General features: G+C 51.8%; 1 protein-coding gene across 6 annotated transcripts in view; it reads right to left on the reverse strand.

Moving 5' to 3' along the window:
- The window catches only part of VPS13B (vacuolar protein sorting 13 homolog B), a 333,604-nt gene that overhangs the window by 15,222 nt on the left and 299,607 nt on the right, over positions 1–18,775 (reverse strand). For all 6 annotated transcript variants that reach the window (XR_010304753.1, XM_064154029.1, XM_064154027.1 and 3 more), the window contains exons 50-58: positions 17,570–17,758; positions 16,456–16,602; positions 15,004–15,287; positions 13,051–13,178; positions 11,707–11,906; positions 8,417–8,535; positions 6,529–7,340; positions 1,428–1,604; positions 421–591 (exon numbers count right to left, since the gene is read on the reverse strand). Coding sequence is in view for 5 of the 6 variants with exons in the window: in XM_064154029.1 (XP_064010099.1) it covers positions 421–591; positions 1,428–1,604; positions 6,529–7,340; positions 8,417–8,535; positions 11,707–11,906; positions 13,051–13,178; positions 15,004–15,287; positions 16,456–16,602; positions 17,570–17,758 (2,227 nt within the window). In the remaining variant the exon portion in view is untranslated. The remainder of the gene's footprint in view (positions 1–420; positions 592–1,427; positions 1,605–6,528; positions 7,341–8,416; positions 8,536–11,706; positions 11,907–13,050; positions 13,179–15,003; positions 15,288–16,455; positions 16,603–17,569; positions 17,759–18,775) is intronic.

Genomic DNA, 18,775 nt, shown 5'->3' on the forward strand with positions numbered 1-18,775 from the left:
CCAAGAGTCCCTGATGTCTACAGTGCAGCAGAGCAGGCAGTTTCTGAGGGCATTCCTGTAACTTGCTGGAAAGCAAACAGCAGCAGGATGACGACTTTGTGCTGGCTTAGTTACAACTCACCCTGCCCAATCCAGAACAATTCTTTTCTTCTCAGATCTATATTGTGTACCACTGAAAATGTTATTTCACAAAGAGAGTGCAAGCTCACTCCGTATCGGCAGTCGCTGCACCTGCAAAGCCCCCCCCAAGAGTCACTAAGCCTCGATAAAAAGAAATAGCCACTCACACCCCTGCTCTGAGGTGATGCCAGGGGAAACACCAAGGCACACAGCGTTTGCAGCTGTAACTCCGCTTTGGAAGAGGCTGGTCAGCACACCAGGAAACAGTTATCACTCAGCTTGGGAGTCAGCAGCACTTACCTAGAAGGCTAATGCCCAACCGAGACAGCCCCTGCCTGAGTCCTTCTCCCAGGCTCTCTGGCAGCTGCCTTCTCCACTCCTCTTGCCTGTTGTAGTGCTCCTCATCCAGCGACAGCCTATCCATATTGCGGGCTAGACTTGTTGCCAGGTTGGTAATCGACGTCAGGGTACCTAAACACATGGAGAGACATATTTGGGGCTGGATCAGAATGCCTGGATTTAAGACGGGGAGATGATCTGTGCCTCGCTGCAGGACTGGGCTTTTCAGCGCGGCAGCAAAGCCGCCTGCGCGGTGGCCCAGCGGAGCAGGCGCATCACCACGGCCCGCCTTTTCTATCGGGCCGCACTGGGTTTGCCTGGCTGCTGAGAACAGGAACTCGTCCCAGCATCCTTCCCCCGATCCCAGACTTCTGGAAGGCTAACCTAAATGGAGGAGGAGGTGAGGGGAAGGTAAGCAAAATACTGAGCGCAGGAGCCCGGGAGGATGTGCCCTGCGGGAGGCTGGGGCACAGCGAGCGCCTGGCGGCTGCCGCCACACGGTGGCGCTGTTCGTACAGACTTCCCCCCGCAGCAGCGCTGCTGTGCCCGGGCCTGCAGGCAGAGCTGCCCCCGCACCGCACCGCACCGCACCGCACCGCACCGCACCGCACCGCTCCGACAGCTGCGGCGACTCTCCGCCTTTAGAAGGAGGCAGCGGTGTCGGGTTTCTGATGGGTAGCAGAAGCGCGGAGCACCTTTAATATTTCGGCAGCTATCACAGGAGAGCCTGGCTGAGCCAATCTCCACTTCCCCCTGGGGGGCTGAAAACTCTGACATGTTCTCAGCGCACTGCAGCTAAGCAGTAGTCTGCTTCACGCATGAGATGTTGTAGGTGAGCTTTGTGCCCCTCCCGGCGCTTCGCTGCAGCCCGGCGAGCGCCCCAGGCAATGCTGTTAAAGGCTTTAGCACAGCCTGCAGCCGTGCACCACGACACGGCGGCAGTCGGAACAACGAAGTGAGAGCTCTACCTTTGGAAATGTGCTTTACGAATGAGGTTGTTCCTCTGGAGACTCCACTGACGAACGCCCCTGGGCCCCTGGTCAGCCCTTCATAGGGCAGCCTAAAGAAATCTGCAATGCCATTTCCTATGCTCCTCACCAAACTCGCCGGGCTCCCCAGGATTTCCAGCGACCCGACGACCCAGCCTGCGTGGAGAGACAAGGCACATGTCAAGGCACCGCAGCAACAGCACCTGGGACAAGGTGCTCCTTACGTGTCTTTTCCGCAGCAGAGTTCGTCACATTGCGAACTCCTTTGAGCGAAACCCAGGAGAAACCTCGGGCACTCCGCAGGCAGCAATGGCAATCTCTGGTACTTTGGAAACCAAAGAAATCCTTCTGGCAGGCTCACAAACAGCTTCAGAAAGACTTCCTGCAGGAGCTGCCCCTACTGCTGCTGAGTACGCTCGGGAGATGGGTGCCAGAGCCTCCAGCCAGCTCCGATCCCTGGGCGGGGAGGCGTTAGGAGCTGGAAGGCAGTGCTGTGATCTCACATCCTCTGCGACAGAGCTCTGACAGGAGGTTTACACTGACACAAGCGCTCCTCTACAGCAGCCTGCAGGTCAGTGGCCTGCTGGAGTGTTAGGCAAGAGGATGCAGATCTTGACGAGTGCTTAAGAAGCTACTTTAAATCCACCCCAACCCTCCTAAAGCTCGCCACTTGCTTTGGGAGCGCAGTGCCAGGCAGATACATGCCTGCTGCTGGGTGAGCTGTGTACGCAGCGCTGACCTCTGGGTGCTGAGTAGGTTACTCAGAGGGGAGTACTCCTTAGGCATGTCCCAGCAGAGCTCTCTGTGGAGCTGCTTTCCTACATGAAGGCAGGGTTGCCAGCGGCTTGCTGGACGGCCCAGTGCACAGCAGTCTGTCGCTGGGAGGCTGTTTGCAGGTCTTGTCTTTCTCAGGCTGGTTGGCAGCAGATTTATTAGGGAAATGGTGCTGCAGAACTTCTTTTTTCAGCAGCCTGGAGAGACCACTCCAGAAAGGGCAATAAATGTTAAACAGGAACTGCCTGGTCTTTGAGCTCTGCTACCAGCACTTTCAACTGGCACTGCCAGAGCAACACAAGGCACGGCAGAGCCCAGAGACTGACAGATGGACACGCTGGCCTCCTGCTCTCCCACCAAGGGCCCTTGATCTGCCCTGCCCTCTCCTTCCCATCTCCTCGCTGCAGACTCCTGCAATCCAGATGCTTTTCTTGTTTTCTCTAAACCCCTCCCAGTCACTCCTGCGGAAGGCTGAATCATGGAACTGAACAGAAGAGAAAATGTTACTCATGTGAAGTGAATTCAAGTCACACTGTCATTCTAACCCCCAGAAAACCTACTGCTCTCGTTGAAGGTGTCCCACATTTCAGACCTGGCAGGTTAGAACTCCAGTATCCATGAGCGTGCAAAGTGGGAACCACGGCGGACATAAGGACGAGGGTGGGATGGACTGCGGACACAAAACCCAGGCATGACTGGCAGTGTGACAAGCAAAGCTCCAGTGAGCACTGTGGGCTCATGGTGCCTGCCCTGGAAAGAAGTGCCCCCTGGCAGCCCTTCCCTGCTGGGGACCGGGGGAGGCCAGCACTGCGGGCTGGGGCTGTGACTCCCTCGCTGTGGTGTTTGTAATAGCTTATCCTTGCCACTGTGTGAAGTGATGAAATCTGGAGGGGTGGAGAGCAGGGTACAGATGGAAGAGATGCTGCTTCTGCTTGGGCCCAACAATAACACTGCAATAATCCCTTACAGCCCCTCTTTTTAATTTTCCTTGGCACTTTTGTCCTGATGTGACAGAAGAGGCTGTCCTGTGACAGGAGTGCCTGGCTGCTTTGCAACACTCCCAGCAGGCACTGCCAGAAGTTAACTCACCTGCTTGGCCAGTCAGCATGGTCAGGAATCAAAACTGCATTAAAAGTAGGAGTGGAGTCAGTCAGGCACAAAGCTGATGGGTGGCCTGGTACCCCGGGAATGCCCTGTAGGCTGTCAGCTCTGGGGAGCTCTGGAAGGAGTGTGCTCACCCCTAGAGGGAATGCTGGAGGAAATGTGCAACTTTGCAGCAAGGGTGGGTGACCCTCCTTGTCCCTTGCTCAGAGCAAAACTAATGGCTCCTCACTGCCAGCATGGACCACCCAGCCCCAGGAGGAAGGTGTGGGAGTAAGTCAGGAGCAGGCAAATGCTGAATCAGGAAAGCCCCTCAATTGACCAGCTCTGTGCTGTGTTTTACAGGGCAGAAATACAGGCTCATGTCAGGTTACCATTTCCCAAGTATATCCACTAGCAATTATATCCACTAATGTGAAACATTTATGGCTGCATTAGCAGAGAGCCACTGCATTTGCTTTATATGCAAGTACAGTGTTGGATCTGGCTGACACCAGAAATACTTTTAAAGAGAGTTTTATTAACCTTTAAATAGGAGCCCACTTAATGAGAAAAGGATGGGAGATTTCCACTGCAAGCTTTGCTAATTGGAGGCAAGCAGTGCTAATCAGCATCTCTGAGCAGGGCTCTCCCGTCCCAGTCATCACGTGCCAGACACAGACTCTCACCTCTCCTTTGCCATAAATTAGGCAGCCTGATACAGCCTTTTAGCAGGCTCTGGGGCAAGTCCTGCGTCCTCCTGTCTGGCAGCAATGGCCTCACAGACAGTTAAGGGCAAAAATCCCACTTGGAGCATAAGGCATAGCTGTGTGGGAATGCCACTTGTGCAGGTGCCACAAGAAGTTGTGCTTGGGACAGTGGGGAGAGAACAAAGCCACAGAATATGCTTTGCAGATGAATGTGGTTGAAACGCTGGAGGGTGATGTTCTCTTCCACCAGAGTCCAGTCCAGGATGGTGAGGAAAGGACTCAAGGCTTGCAGAGCACAGAAAACTCTCTGCTTGATCTTTTTCCCTTCGTTAACTTTGCTGAGAGTCAGCACCACAAAGCCTTCAAAGCACCTCCTTTGCTCAAGCAAACATGTTCATGGTGGTAACCCTTTCAAGAAACACCCTTTACTTGTAGTGCTTTGAATGGGATTTGAGGAGTAACTAATTACAGGCTTATGAGTTTTCCTCTAGCATAGTGCCACTGAAGCAAAGCTTACTGCTTGTTCTTTAAACTTGCCTGATTTCAGCTCCATCACTGACCCTGACCCCGGTCTGTGCACGGTTGCACACTGCAAGGATAGAACAGGAGGGACAACCAAGGTCAGGCTCAGGAATCCCTGACTAGCAGAAGTGCTCACCTAGGATGCTGTGGATGAAAAGTCAGTACAAGCCCAACTTCCTGGGGCAGTCTGTCACCACTCCTAGCCAGCTGTGGGAAGAAACCTTCACACCATGTTCGGTGTGGACCGTATTTGGCCACAGTTTCACTCTTTGTTAGCAGGTAAACAGATCTCTGCTTTTGTCCTGTGGGATTTGACTCCAAAATGAACAAGCAGTGAAAAACCTGCACATTTTGCAAGCAAAATAATGCAAGAAAATAATAAATCAGTGCACAGTGCTCTGGTGCACAGCTCTGTGCGTGGCTGCCACACGCAGCTGTGCAAGTCAGGCCTGCACACAGTGAAAGCACTGCTCAGCATCTCACCTCTTTTCACAAAGCTGAGATGTGAGTGTGCAGTTTGGGGAACTGAGCACAGGAATTCCAGAGTGCAGTACATTGTTTGTGTGTGATCATGGAGGAGCTTCCTCCTGTCTCAAATACAAATTCCACTCCACACTAAGTGACATAAGAGACAGGTTTCATGATTTCTAAATGAATATTTACAGGAAACAATGTACCTGTCTGCCTAATAAACTAATTGCTCACTATTGATCCCCTGTGGCAGAAAGTAACAGCAAACTTCAGAGTTTGTGGATCAAAGGACAGCAAACATCTGTGTGCCAGTTTAGCATGAAGGCTGTATGAGGAAAGACAGACTCCTAGCCACGAGCTGCAGCCAAGAGGAGCTCTAACAACAAACCAGCATCCAGGGCTGTAATTTACTCCTGAACACAGAGCAACATGCTGCATAATTTGATTAAAGGTAGCTCTGGGGAGTTTATGTGAGGAACGTGGCCTGGTTCTGACTGGTGCTGCAACATAAAATGGCAAAACCTAAGGCAGCCAGAGCACGCTTTCAAGCTGTGTGCAGGGTCTGCATAGCCCTCAGGTGGCTGGCCAGTGTTTAGCACAGCTTCACAAATCTTCACTGGGGTCTGCTCAAACATTTAATTGCCCAAAAGGTGCCTGAAAATGTCATTAGCAAACAGTGTCTAAGGAAAGCAACGATTGTATGGCTGACAGCTAGGTGGTTCAGCTTGGCAGGCAAGCAGGGAGTCTTGGTACCTGAAGCAAATGTCATAGGTTAAGGTAATAGAATCACAGAATCAGCCAGGCTGGAAGAGAGCTCCAAGCTCAGCCAGCCCAACCTAGCACCCAGCCCTGGCCAACCAACCAGACCATGGCACTAAGTGCCCCAGCCAGGCTTGGCTTCAACACCTCCAGCCACGGCCACTCCACCACCTCCCTGGGCAGCCCATTCCAATGCCAATCACTCTCTCTGACAACAACTTCCTAACAATATCCATCCTCGACCTCCCCTGGCACAGCTTCAGGATGTGTCCCCTTGTTCTGTTGCTGGTTGCCTGGCAGCAGAGCCCAACCCCACCTGGCTACAGCCTCCCTGCAGGCAGCTGCAGACAGCAATGAGCTCTGCCCTGAGCCTCCTCTGCTGCAGGCTGCACACCCCCAGCTCCCTCAGCCTCTCCTCACAGGGCTGTGCTCCAGGCCCCTCCCCAGCCTTGCTGCCCTTCTCTCAACACCTTCCAGCACCTCAACATCTCTCTGCAATGGAGAAGCCCAGAACTGGACACAGCACTCAAGGTGTGGCCTGAGCAGTGCTGAGCACAGGGGCACAAGAACCTCCCTTGTCCTGCTGCCCACACTGCTCCTGAGCCAGCCCAGGATGCCATTGGCTCTGCTGCCCACCTGGGCACACTGCTGCCTCATCTTCAGCTCCACTCTAGCAGCACCCCCAGGTCCCTCTCTGCCTGGCTGCTCTCAGCCACTCTGTCCCCAGCCTGCAGCACTGATTGAGGTTGTTGTAAGGTACTGACCTGCTCTGAAGAGTGCTCCAGCAGCGTAATGCATGGCCAGGGCATGGATGAGCTGCCTGGCAGTGGTAAAGATGGGTCCTCGCTCAAAGACAGAGAAGGAGAGAGGGGTGTGATCTGAGGCTATGTAGAGTTTCAGCGAGGCGTGGATGCTGACCAGGAGGTGGACAGGCTGTATGGTCAGCTTCCTTAGTTTCACTGGCCTGACCAAAGCTCTTGCATGCTCCCTCACTCGCTCGGGCAGCGCCGGGGCAGCGGCTGACGCCCGCAGCGGCTGACAAGCACTCCTCCTTTCTGGAAGGTACGTGTCAAACAGTGTCTTAATGTAGTAAACAAAGGTGTCCTCCACGTACAGCCTAGCTGGTCTGAGCTCAAAGCTGAGGTCATTCACATGAAACGTGAAGTTCCTGTCCTCAGAAAAGGCAATGCAGAGCTTTATAAAGCAGTTTTCCTTGTATCTCTCCAGATCCTTGTTACCAAGGATGAGGTTGTTCACCCTGGGCCACTGCACGCTCTCATTTTTCTCTCCTTGGCACAGCAGGACTGCAAAATGGAAGTTGGATTTACTGTACAGCTGATTGTCCAGTTGCAGGTCTTCACAATACACCTGGAGGCTGTGAAAGTGTGGGAGGCCTTCCACGGCCTCCTGCGGCAGGGGTCTGGGGTAGCCGGCGGCTGGGGCCACCTGCAGGAAGATGTTGTCTGCTGTGAGGCGCAGGAGCTCGCAGGAGACTTTGGGGCTGGTGATGTCATCGAAGGCAGCCAGGCTCAGCTGGCTGATGAACATCTTCAGCGACAGGGTCTGCTCTTGACTCCTAGACGAGAGGAAAAAGAGGTTTTGTCACTTGATGTAGGTCACCTGGCCTCTGGACTCCTCACAAAGCCATCAGAACTGCTCCCTACAGGACATGGGAAATCAGGTCTCATTAATCTTATTGGCAGCTGGCAGCCTTCATCACCACAGTCAGCATCACTCAGGAGGTCTTCTAAGAAAAGGGGTATCACACACCTCTGCCAGCTTCTCCTTACCAATAACAGCACAGCTTGGACACACACACACAGCTTCTCCCCACTGAATTTGAACAGGGCCAGCTGTTAAAGCAGACAACAAACACAGGCCTCTGATAATCTGTGTGCAGCCTCAGTTCTTGCAGCCTTCTCTGGAGGCACTATTGAAGGTCTCCACTATGGATAACTCATTTCATGGACAAGCAGCAAGCACATTCCAACAGATCCACTAACCTGCTCCCGTGTCCACTGCCCACTGCCATGGTTAACTGGCAAGTGGGCTGTTGGTACTGCTGGTGAGCAGCCTCTCGGGCAACAGGCTGCAAACAAATCCAGCACAGCTAATTCTTCTCTGGCTGCAAGAGGAAGGCACTCTGCTCTTTGGGGAAAGGCACTGTTAGAAATGCACTGGAGTGGCGCTGAGGACTGGTGGTGATGTGTCATGGAAGTGTGAAAGTATTGTAAAGAGAAGTGTTTTAATCAAGTGCAGCTAATTACTGACTGTGAGACTGTTTCCACAGCCCCTGCACATCAAGCTTCCCACAGTTTTAGTGGGAGCCTGCACAATTACAGATGGCAGGACAGGCCTAGGGGAGTTTTAAACTGATGGACACATTCAAAATTAATGATGGAAAATGTCTGTTCTAATTCCCCAGTGAGCAACTCAGGACTCCCTTTTGCATCAGACACTTAGCGTTTACCCCAGAGTGACTTGATGTTAGACTGTCACTTTGTGACTGGAGTACAGAAAGCACAAGGTATGGTCTGAACCGAAGGAAACAAGCAAGCCAAAGTTCCTAAGCTGGCCAACACCTGGGCAGCTGATTGACCTCTCAGCGCTCTTTGGTAATGCTTTTGATCACCGTTTGTGTGCTGCAGGTACCTGCTGAGGTTGATCTCGACGGGTGCCACTCTTCCCTCGGGGGCCAGGGTTATGACTATGGTTCCACACTGATGGGCGATGTCCACATAAACATAGCCAAAGCCAGTCAAGAACACAATCTGGGGAGAGAGGGAGAAGCAGAGGGAACACTACTGAAAGCGCTGCTTTTAAAGCCATCGCTGAGCCTACTCACGGCCCCTGCCTGGCATCCTGTACTCAGTACCGTTTGGGTACTCCTAGAATGGTTTGGAAGGGACCTCCAAAGGTCCCTCTGCAGTCAGCAAGGACATTTTCCACTACAGCAGGTTGCTCAGGGCTTTGTTGAGCAGACCAGGGCTGGAGTGTCAGCTGCCTCCCTGGGCAAGCTGTTCCACTGTTCCATCACCCGTCATGGGTTCAGGAAAACCAGAAACAGGTTTGAGTACTTCAGAAAACAAAAGCTCTGCTGCTGTAAGTAATTGAGTTGTACAGCAAGACTACCTTTGCACCTCACCCCTTAACTGTGTAACTGAATAAACTGTAGTAAGAAACTTATTCTGCAGAAATAAGCAAGATGTGCCAGGGAGAGAGGAGGTTATATGAGAGAAGAACAAATGCTGAACGTTAATTGGTGAGTTTGGATTGGGGAGAATGGCAAACTGCTGGAGCTCTGCGAAATCTCACCCTCTCCAAACCCCAAGCTACCACTGTGCTGCTGTGCCCTAGCTCAGAGCTGGTCAGTGGCACGATGAGTGCGGAACTCCCACTCTGGATCCACGAAGGCTTGGCTAGCTCACGCTGAGCACACCTGAAGCCAGCTAAGCAGCTTCAGTGAGAACAGCTTCCCAAGCAAGGCGCTGCTGCAAGAAACTGGCAGAGGTCTATTGGAGAGCATAAAACAGGCAGAAAGGGGAACTGGACAAGTCTGTGTCCTGCTTACAGATGTGCAAACTTTCATTCCAAGTAAGCTGCCCTCAGAAGGGAAGCCTCCACTTGAAGGAAAGAGGTTCTGTACTTGAGCTGAACTGCGCAGCGGTGCCCGTTCTGTGCGCTGCAGCAGAGAAGAGGTGTAGGTCTTCCCTGCTTGGCTGGCAGCCCCTGCCAGAACAAGCTGCCTCCCTCCTTTGCAGGGCTGCTGGCAACACAGGCGTGTAAAGGATGCAAACCCCGGGGTGAACACTAAGCTAACGGGGCTGGCACGGCCTCGGTACACGGTTTGCTCTGAAGACTCCTTACTGCTGCCCACCACTCACTTGGCAGGATCAGCACCTAGGCTGATTCTCATCACACCATCTGTAACAACTCTGGGCAGACAATTGAATCTCTTTCATCAAACTGTGTCTTACTCTTCTGAGAATTACACCTAAGAGAAGTTCCAATTTCAGCCTGTTAATTTGAATGCTTTGCTTATCTGAAAAAGATTTGCAGCCCTGCAGGGTGGAATTACAGGGAAAAAAAGGACATGGAGTGAATTTCCAAAGCACTGTTTTTAAAAACCCTCACTGGACACTTTCCTTCTAAGTTAGGATGATTCTGACAAGAAACACCTCCATTTTAGTAAACTAATACAGACTTCTTTCAAATAGGCTAGGAGGCTAGGCAGACAGAATAGGAATCCCTGCAGATCCTGTACATGTCAGTGGCTTCCCAACCTGAAGCCAGCTGTCTGTGAGGCTATCAGCTATCAGTAACCTCTTGGTTACCTAGAGCTTTGTCAGATACAGCCTGACTGAGATGTCCTGGGGAAGTTCTCTGCATGGAAACCTTTAAAAGTTCAGTAACAGCAGGCTGCACTTTTTATTTAGAGAGTTCTATGAGTAGACAACGATCCCCAAATGCTGCCTTAGCCTCTAATTCCTTCTAGGAGCCAGATACTCATAAAGCACTCCGGGCTGGCATCACATTAATGGCTGAAATCCGAAACCTTGCCCTGCCTGCCTGAATGGAACCGAGCTGCTTGCTGCAGAACACAGCACTCAATAATCAAGAGCATTTTGTGATTGGTCCCCAGGGAAAACATCTGAAAGCAGGATTTCTTTCAAAGAAGCCAGCAGTTTATGTTGATTCCATGTAAACTAATGACTTCAAAAACTCCCATCGAAAAGGACTCCAGTCAAGGAAGTTTTCATTTACCTCAAACCAGAGAAAAATAACAGAAGGAAAGAAAAAGGAGGGGTTTGTTTTGGTTTGGAAAGACATGCACAGCTCCTGTGAAGACACCGAGGAAGAACGACAGTGCTGGCTCCTACGGAGCAGGAAGATGAAAGTCCTGTCATCATCACAGTATCAAGCAGAAGGATTCTCCCCGATCCTGTGGGATCCTGTGGGATCCTGTGCTTACAGCAGCCAGAGGAGGCTTTCAGAACTGATTTTTCCAGGGAACATCAGATTGATTCGAGGTAAGTGAAAGGCTGCACTTCTGAGCTAGCTGCTTTTGAGAGCAGCCAGTGCAGAAGGCAACCTGCATGCTAAAGCTTCCACAGCAAGGGCCTTGGGAAGGAGACCTCTCATGACTTTAAACCCCCCTAAAAGCAACAGACAAGAGATGCTTGGTGCAGGGCAATGGCAGACTGTGCAGGCCAGAAAGAAAACCATAGAATCAACTAGGCTGGAAGAGAGCTCCAAGCTCAGCCAGCCCAGCCTAGCACCCAGCCCTGCCCAACCAACCAGACCATGGCACTAAGTGCCCCAGCCAGGCTTGGCTTCAACACCTCCAGCCACGGCCACTCCACCACCTCCCTGGGCAGCCCATTCCAATGCCAATCACTCTCTCTGCCAGGAACTTCCTCCTCACATCCAGCCTAGACCTGCCCTGGCACAGCTTGCGGCTGTGTCCCCTTGTTCTGTTGCTGGGTGCCTGGCAGCAGAGCCCAACCCCACCTGGCTACAGCCTCCCTGCAGGCAGCTGCAGGCAGCAATGAGCACTGCCCTGAGCCTCCTCTGCTGCAGGCTGCACCCCCCCCAGCTCCCTCAGCCTCTCCTCACAGGGCTGTGCTCCAGGCCCCTCCCCAGCCTTACTGCCCTTCTCTGGACACCTTCCAGCACCTCAGCATCTCTCTTGAATTGAGGAGCCCAGAACTGGACACAGCACTCAAGGTGTGGCCTGAGCAGTGCTGAGCACAGGGGCAGAAGAACCTCTCTTGTCCTGCTGCCCACACTGCTGCTGAGCCAGGCCAGCTTTCTCAAAAGGATCTTTGTTTGGGGGGAAGAGCAAGAGGGGGTTCCCATGTCCACCCCTACAGCTCCTGCCACAGGTTCTGGGACAACTGCCATTTGAGCTGGGAGCCAGGAAACAGCTCCTAACGATTTACCTGTGTTCCTTGGTTGTTGATGTCCACAAAATCACTCCACTCGTTGTCTGACTGCTCGGATGAGAGCACCTTCAGAAGAATGCTGGGCAGCAAATCTCTCGTTTTGCAGTCTGGGTAGCTGCAGACTTGGTGGTAAAGTTCATGATGAACAGAACTTTCAGCTGGAATCTCTCTACAATAAACCTCAAACTTTGGTGTGTCTGAAGGGGTATAAAAGATGCAACATTAGGGCTCTCTAAAATCCAGGTTACATCAACACTCACCTGTGCCTACACAAGCAAGGAGGTTCCTGTCTGGAGTGTTATCACTGTATAAACCCAGACTTTGCTACTGCTCAAAGCTTTGTATGCTCAGGGTGGTTTCCTTTTCCTTTGTGTGCTATTAAAGTTTACATAAAGAATCACAGAATTATTTCACTTGGAAGAGTCCTCCAAGACCATCCAGTCCAACCATCAACCCAACACCCTGATGGCCATTAAACCTTGTCCCCAAGGGCCATGTCCCTAGGCTTCTGGAACACCTTCAGGGATGGTGACTCCACCACCTCCTTGGGCAGCCTGTTCCCATCCCTGACTGCTCTTGCAGCAAAGAGACTGTTCCTCATCTCCAACCCGACGCTCCCCTGGTGCAAGTTGCTGCATGAACACAGTGTAGCTGGAGTTCTGGCAACATGGTTTGTGTTACATCTGCAAATGTGAGCAAACCCAAAGGTTTCCTGGGGCTGAATGCATGTCAGTAAAACCCCACTGCCTACTGCTTTCCTACGCCCAAGTGCCTTTTGGCAGCTGGAGCCAGGGACAACCAGAGGCCTAAAGCCATGCAAGTTCATACTCATGGCCTCACGATTGCCTCTGAAGCTTCCTGGCTTCAGTATCTTCCAGAGTCTCTCACTTTGAGAAGGACCTTCACAAGGTCTACAACTACCTGAAAGGAGGCTGTAGCCAGGTGGGGTTGGTCTATTCTGCCAGGCACCCAGTGACAGAACAAGAGGACACAGCCTCAAGCTGTGCCAGGGCAGCTTTAGGTTGGATGTTAGGAGGAAGTTCTTCACAGCAAGAGTGACTGGCATTAGAATGGGCTGCCCAGGGAGGTGGTGGAGCTGCCCCTGTCCCTGGAGATGTTTAAGAGGAGGCTGCATGAGGCACTCAGTGCCGTGGTTTAGTTAATTAGAAGGTGTTAGGTGATAGGTTGGACTCGATGATCCTAGAGGTCTTTTCCAACCTGCTTAATTCTGTGGTTATGTGGTTCTGTGAAGGGCATCATGCTCATGCTGCAGCCAAAATGCATCCTGAACAGAGACACAGCACAACAGTGCACTGCTTCTAATGACTGCACACTGCCTACCTTTGAAGTTCTCCTTCAAGAGCAAGGAAACGGAGCACCTATTGTGGATAATGACACGAGGGCTGGGATCCTCTGTGAGCGTGAGGTAAGTCACACCAAGGTACTCTTGGTAAGTCAGGGCTATAGCTCTGGAACAGAAGCAGATACATTTGGTTGTGCATCTCTTTTATTACTGCACGCATTTAGAAACATTCAAGACTGGCACCTGCAGGAACCTTTCTGACCAAGTTCCAATTGCAGAGGCATTTGTGTGCCTTTAGGTGGGATGTACTCCCATGCAGAACTCCATTTAAACAGAAGAACACGTGGTGAAGACCATGACAGCCAACAGCAGAGAAGGAATCACTTCAGAGGCTGCTGGTGAGCTCGGCGGAGCGCGTGTGTTCGGAAGGAGAGCCCCAGCCAGCAGAGCTTTATGTTAAACTAAAAACACCAGACTGCAGGCCCACATTTTCAGCATAAACCTTTACCTTTTTCCAGAAGAACCTGCAGGCATACTTCCCTGACACACATCACAGATACCTGCAACAAACACATCTATCTGCAACTGCCTGCTCCCTGCGCCCACCCTCACTGCTAGCAGCCTTTCAAACGGTGATGCAGCACCACAGAAATCTCCCACAGAAAAGCAATTCCTTGAGTTGTACTCATTAGCTCCATAAACCTTCTTCACTCAGGAACAGTTCTTCCTTTCCTGGTGCAAAAATAGTGGCTAAAACCCTTCACCTCACGGTGATCTTAAACACTGAAGCAGTCTGAAAACGTGACTAGGAACATGAGCCCCTCTGTGCCTGTGTCACAACTCTAAGGAATCCTGTCCTGGTTCTTCACAATATAAATGGAGTAGTCTGAAGTCTGCGTGAGAGTCTTGGGAACCCACCAGGCCACCTCTTGGACTCTGCAGAGGAACTGTGTGAGGGTTTGGATGGTATCGAGCACTTCAGGCGAGAGAAAGAACATGTGGCTGATACCACAGACTGAGGAGCTTCTCCAGTTCCAGCAGACTGGGTTTTGTTCACACCAGTATAAGCATGAACAGATTCAGATATCAGGTCTGAAAACTGAAGCTGGGCCTCTAACAGGTCACTGGGCTAATTCTTAACTGGCTGCATGTGTTTGCAAATGAAGGTACATTTGGGTACCTCACGTTTTCAAACCTGAAAATCAGTCCTCATTGGAGGCTCAAAAGAGCTTCATCCCTCTTTTGTCTTTTCACAGGATCACAGAATGTTAGGGGATGGAAGAGGTCACAAATGACCATCCAGTCCAAGCTCCCTCTGCCAGAGCAGGAGCACCCAGGGCAGGGCACACAGGAACACATCCAGGAGGGTTTGGAAAGGCTCCAGACAAGACACTGCACAACCTCTCTGGGCAGCCTGCTCCAGGGCTCTGACATCCTCACAGCAACAAAGTTTCCCCTGGCACCTGCTCTGCCCCAGCTTGCCCCCAGTGCCCCTTGTGCTGTCACTGCACAGCCCTGAGCAGAGCCTGGCTGCGTCCTCCCGACACTGCCCTGCACAGCTTTAGCACACACTGAGGGCAGCCCTCAGGCTGCTCTGCTGCCAGCTGCCAGCCCCAGCTGCCTCAGCCTGGCCTCACAGGAGATGTTCTCTGCCTGCAGCAGCTTACTCTGAGGTGTTGCATTGTCCTTGAACATTGGCACCCACGCACTAAGGATGTCCAGAACCTTGAAGAGAAACTTCTCATGTTCTAAGTTCGTGTGTGCAGAAAAGCCACAGCAGCCCATGCACGACACAAACTGTAAACCCTTTCAGACGCCATTCAGGACACCATTCAGAATAAGAGCATCACAGCCACCAATCAATAAGGGGTTTTGAAGTCAAGTAGGACCTGCCCCTGCAGCTGGGGGCATGTGGCACTCTGCCTTCTGCACTCACCTCTCAGGGGTTCGTACTAGTTGAGGCTTTACAGCCTTACTGATGACTACAGTACCTGGTACAGAATCCACTCTCAGCACAAAGCCCTGTGGGCACAGCCACGCTCTGCCTGGCAAACTCCTGTTTGATGACAGCTGGGAGGCTCCAGAGCTGAGGGCTGCTGGCGCAGCCGCCCAGGCCCAAGCTCAGCAGGATGCGCTTCTCGGTGTGAGGCAGCTCCGAGGGGAAGGGGCTGGGGTCTGACATCAGGTCCCAGCAGGGCACAGTGCTCAGTGCCTCCCCAGCTGCTGGCCCAGATGGACTGATGCTGTACACTGCACTGTCTGGCGAGTGGAAGCCCTGGAAAGAAAAGAGATGGCAGCAGCATGACATAGGAGCTTCTAGCAGGACATTCACTCATGTTGACCTTGCACAGAGCAGTCTCAAGCAGCCAATGACCACAACAATGACAGGTCCATTGCATTCAAAGCTATCTGGCCCAATTCTATCTTCAAGTCTCATTATGCAATTAACTGAGCGCAGTTATCTACAGTCCCTGCTCAGTGGCACAACATAACTCCACCAACAGCCACAGCTACACCACTCTAACAGCTGTGAGGAGAAAAAAGCTAAGAATGTATTTTAGCCTCCACATTCTTCCAGTTCCCCATCCAACAAGACTGCCAGAAAATGTCTGATGCACAAATGCAGGCACTGCCATGAAGAAAACCAATGCAGAAGGAAAACAGAAATAGGGAACTTCAAAAATGTGTTCATCTGCCAACCCCTCTGGCAAGTTTGACCCTGGAGAATTATTTCCACACATTTTACTACAAATGCAGCCTTCGACAGATCCCTGTGAAGGGTTGACTGAAACCTCCTGCCCGTGCACAACAGCCTTGGTTCCTGTAAGCCAGTCCTCAAGCAGGCTCTGTGATTAGCAGAAATTTGATAGGCACAACTTGGAGCAGTTCACTGCAGCACACGAACTCTGGGCACATCCCTAAGTTCTGCAGCTTTGTTCAGCCAGCTGGGCTCTGCCCCAGAGCATCAGAGAACACTTCCAGCCTGCCAGGCAAATGTCCCCCGCTACACATTTCAACAGCTACCATGGCCTGCACTGCCTGCTTGACAGCAATGGCCATTAGTGCCTGAGCAGGTGGAGAACAGGCAGAACTCACACTGCAGTGTGCAAGAACCTCCTGCTTTGCAGGGACTGCTGACCACAGCTAATTACTGGAGCCCAATTCACCCACCCAGGATCCAGTATAATATATTACAATCATACAAAGCCATCATTAGAGCTGGAGATTTCTCTGCTCCATGCAGTTGAGCCCATTCACAGAACCATGGAATCGTTTGGGTTGGGAAAGCCCTCTGAGATCATCGAGTCCAAGCATCAACCTCACAGCACCAGGGCCACTAAACAGGTCCCCAGGTGCCAGGGCCGCGCGGCTCTCGAACGCCTCCGATCTCAGCAGCCAGGCGCTGTGGCTGGCAAACCAAGGCAGCAGCCACTGTGCTTTACCTCTGCTCCCGAGTGGGGTCTGGAGGCACAAAGCTGTGGCCGGTAGTAGATGTGGTAGGAAGTGTCGTTGATGATGGCTGTCCTGTCTTCTATCTGCAGAATCTGCATGCCCTGCCGAACCACTGAAGAGATGCAGAACTGACACAGCTGTAGGAGGACAAAGAGGGTGATGAGCTCACACCCCCCAGGAGGTGCTGCAGTGTAGTGACACAGGAGCCACTCTCTTTCCAGCCTGGAAATCGTGTCTACATTCCTGCACTTTGAATCTGGAGCCACAGCAGATACTCTAGATGCATCTGTCACTGTTTTCTAAAGCAGACTGAGAGTTCCTTGTCTCTCTCTCCAGCAGATGTGTGCTTTTCTGGATGAGCTGGGCAGAATGTTTTTGGAGATATCATTCCTTAAATTCTACTTTATGCATTGTTTGTATTTCCATCATGTTTTACAAGCATTAATGTAACTAAGGAGAAGCTTTCACCCTGCATAGCCAATCAGTCACAGAATGGTGGGGTTGGAAGACACCTCCAAAGCTCATCCAGTCCAACCCCCTGCCAGAGCAGGATCATGCAGGGCAGGTCACACAGGAATGCATCCAGGTGGGTTTAGAAAGTCTCCAGATAAGGAGAGCTCTCACAGCCTGTTCCAGCCCCCCAGCCTCCTTACTGCAAAGAAGCTTTTCCTTCTGTTGAGGTGGAACCTCCTGTGTTCCAGTTTGTGTTTGCTGCCCCTCATCCTATCAGAGAATCATAGGATGGTTCAGGTCAGAAGTGACCTCAAGGATCATCCAGTTCCAACCCCCTGCCACAAGTAGGGACACCTCCCACTAGAATAGGTCACTCAAGGCCTCATCCAACCTGGCCTTCAACATCTCCCTGGGCAACCTGTGCCAGTGCCTCTCCACCCTTGCTGTAAAGAACCATTTCCTAACATCCAGTTTGAATCTCCCCTCTGCCAGTTTAAACCCATTCCTCCTTGTCCTGTCACTGGGCACCAGTGAAAAGCAACTTGGCCCCATCTTCGTGACACCCACCCTTCTATCTGATGGTTTTCCTCTGCTGCATGTCTTTTTTCCCCTAAATGCTAAAGTCAGAAATCATGATAATTTTCTTCCAACCTTTTGATGACCTGGAAAAGCCCCGAGTTTGATTTCAGCTTCAATAAAGCCTTCTTCATCCAAGGTTACTACTTCCCCATTATCTGCATCCTTCCATTTTGGGGAGGTCAGGTTATGAACCAGTTTAATTGCCACTGATTTATGCACAGTGTTGGTGTTTGCCCAGTATATTCCAATCTGAAAAGCTTCCTGCAAGTGAAAAATGACCAGTTATGACTTCTGGATAATTGCACAGGCTTCTGCTACAGCCAAAGGAGCTTCCAGCATGAAGGTAATCTCAGTGCCTCCCACCTTCCCTCTGACTCTTTTTGCATGGCACAAGGATACATGAAACCATGACGTGGAAATGGGACTGATCCACAGGGAGGAATCCAGACTGCAGTCTATGCTGAGGCACGCTAACAGGCACAGGCAGACCTGCTGGTTATTAGCACACACAGGTGGGGGGAAGAAAAGGTGGCAAACCAAACAGGAAGTCTTAGATTGTCCCAAGGGAAGTGGCTGGAAGTGTCAGGCAATTTCCAGTGTTCGGAACATAGAGAGCCCTGGGGTTGTAACAGAGTCATAGAATCAGTCAGAGCTGGAAGGGACCACAAGGAGCAGCCAGCTCCAACCCCCCTGCCATGGGCAGGGACACCTCACACTAGATCAGGCTGGCCACAGCCTCAGCCAGCCTGGCCTTAAACACCTCCAGGGATGAGGCTTCCACCACCTCCCTGGGCAACCCCTTCCAGGCTCTCACCACCCTCATGCTGAACAACTTCTTCCTAACATCCAGGCTGAATCTACCCATTTCCAGCTTTGCTCCATTCCCCCCAGTCCTGTCACTACCTGACAGCCTAAAAAGCCCCTCCCCAGCTTTCTTGTAGCCCCTTAAGATACTGACAGGCCATGATAAGGCAGCATGCGAATGGCCAAGCTGATTCCTGTGCAGAAATCCATGGCACAAAGCTCTGAGTGCAGGCAGGCAGCTTCCCAGAGAATCTTCCTTCTCTGCAATTCACATGATCAAAGCCTTCTTGGCAGCATGGGAGCTATGAAACAACTTGACCTAAGCCACTCTCAGAACGAATACTCTCTTCTGGCTGTCAGCTTTGCTGCCTTGCTCAAGACACTGCAACCTAACCTTTACAGCAGTTCTCCTGGGCTGCTGCCCTGTGCCCACACTGCCAACTCAGAGCAGGCTGCTGAGCCAGATGAGTGCAA

This window comes from Pogoniulus pusillus, chromosome 14, assembly GCF_015220805.1.
Source record: "Pogoniulus pusillus isolate bPogPus1 chromosome 14, bPogPus1.pri, whole genome shotgun sequence".
NCBI lineage: Eukaryota > Metazoa > Chordata > Aves > Piciformes > Lybiidae > Pogoniulus > Pogoniulus pusillus.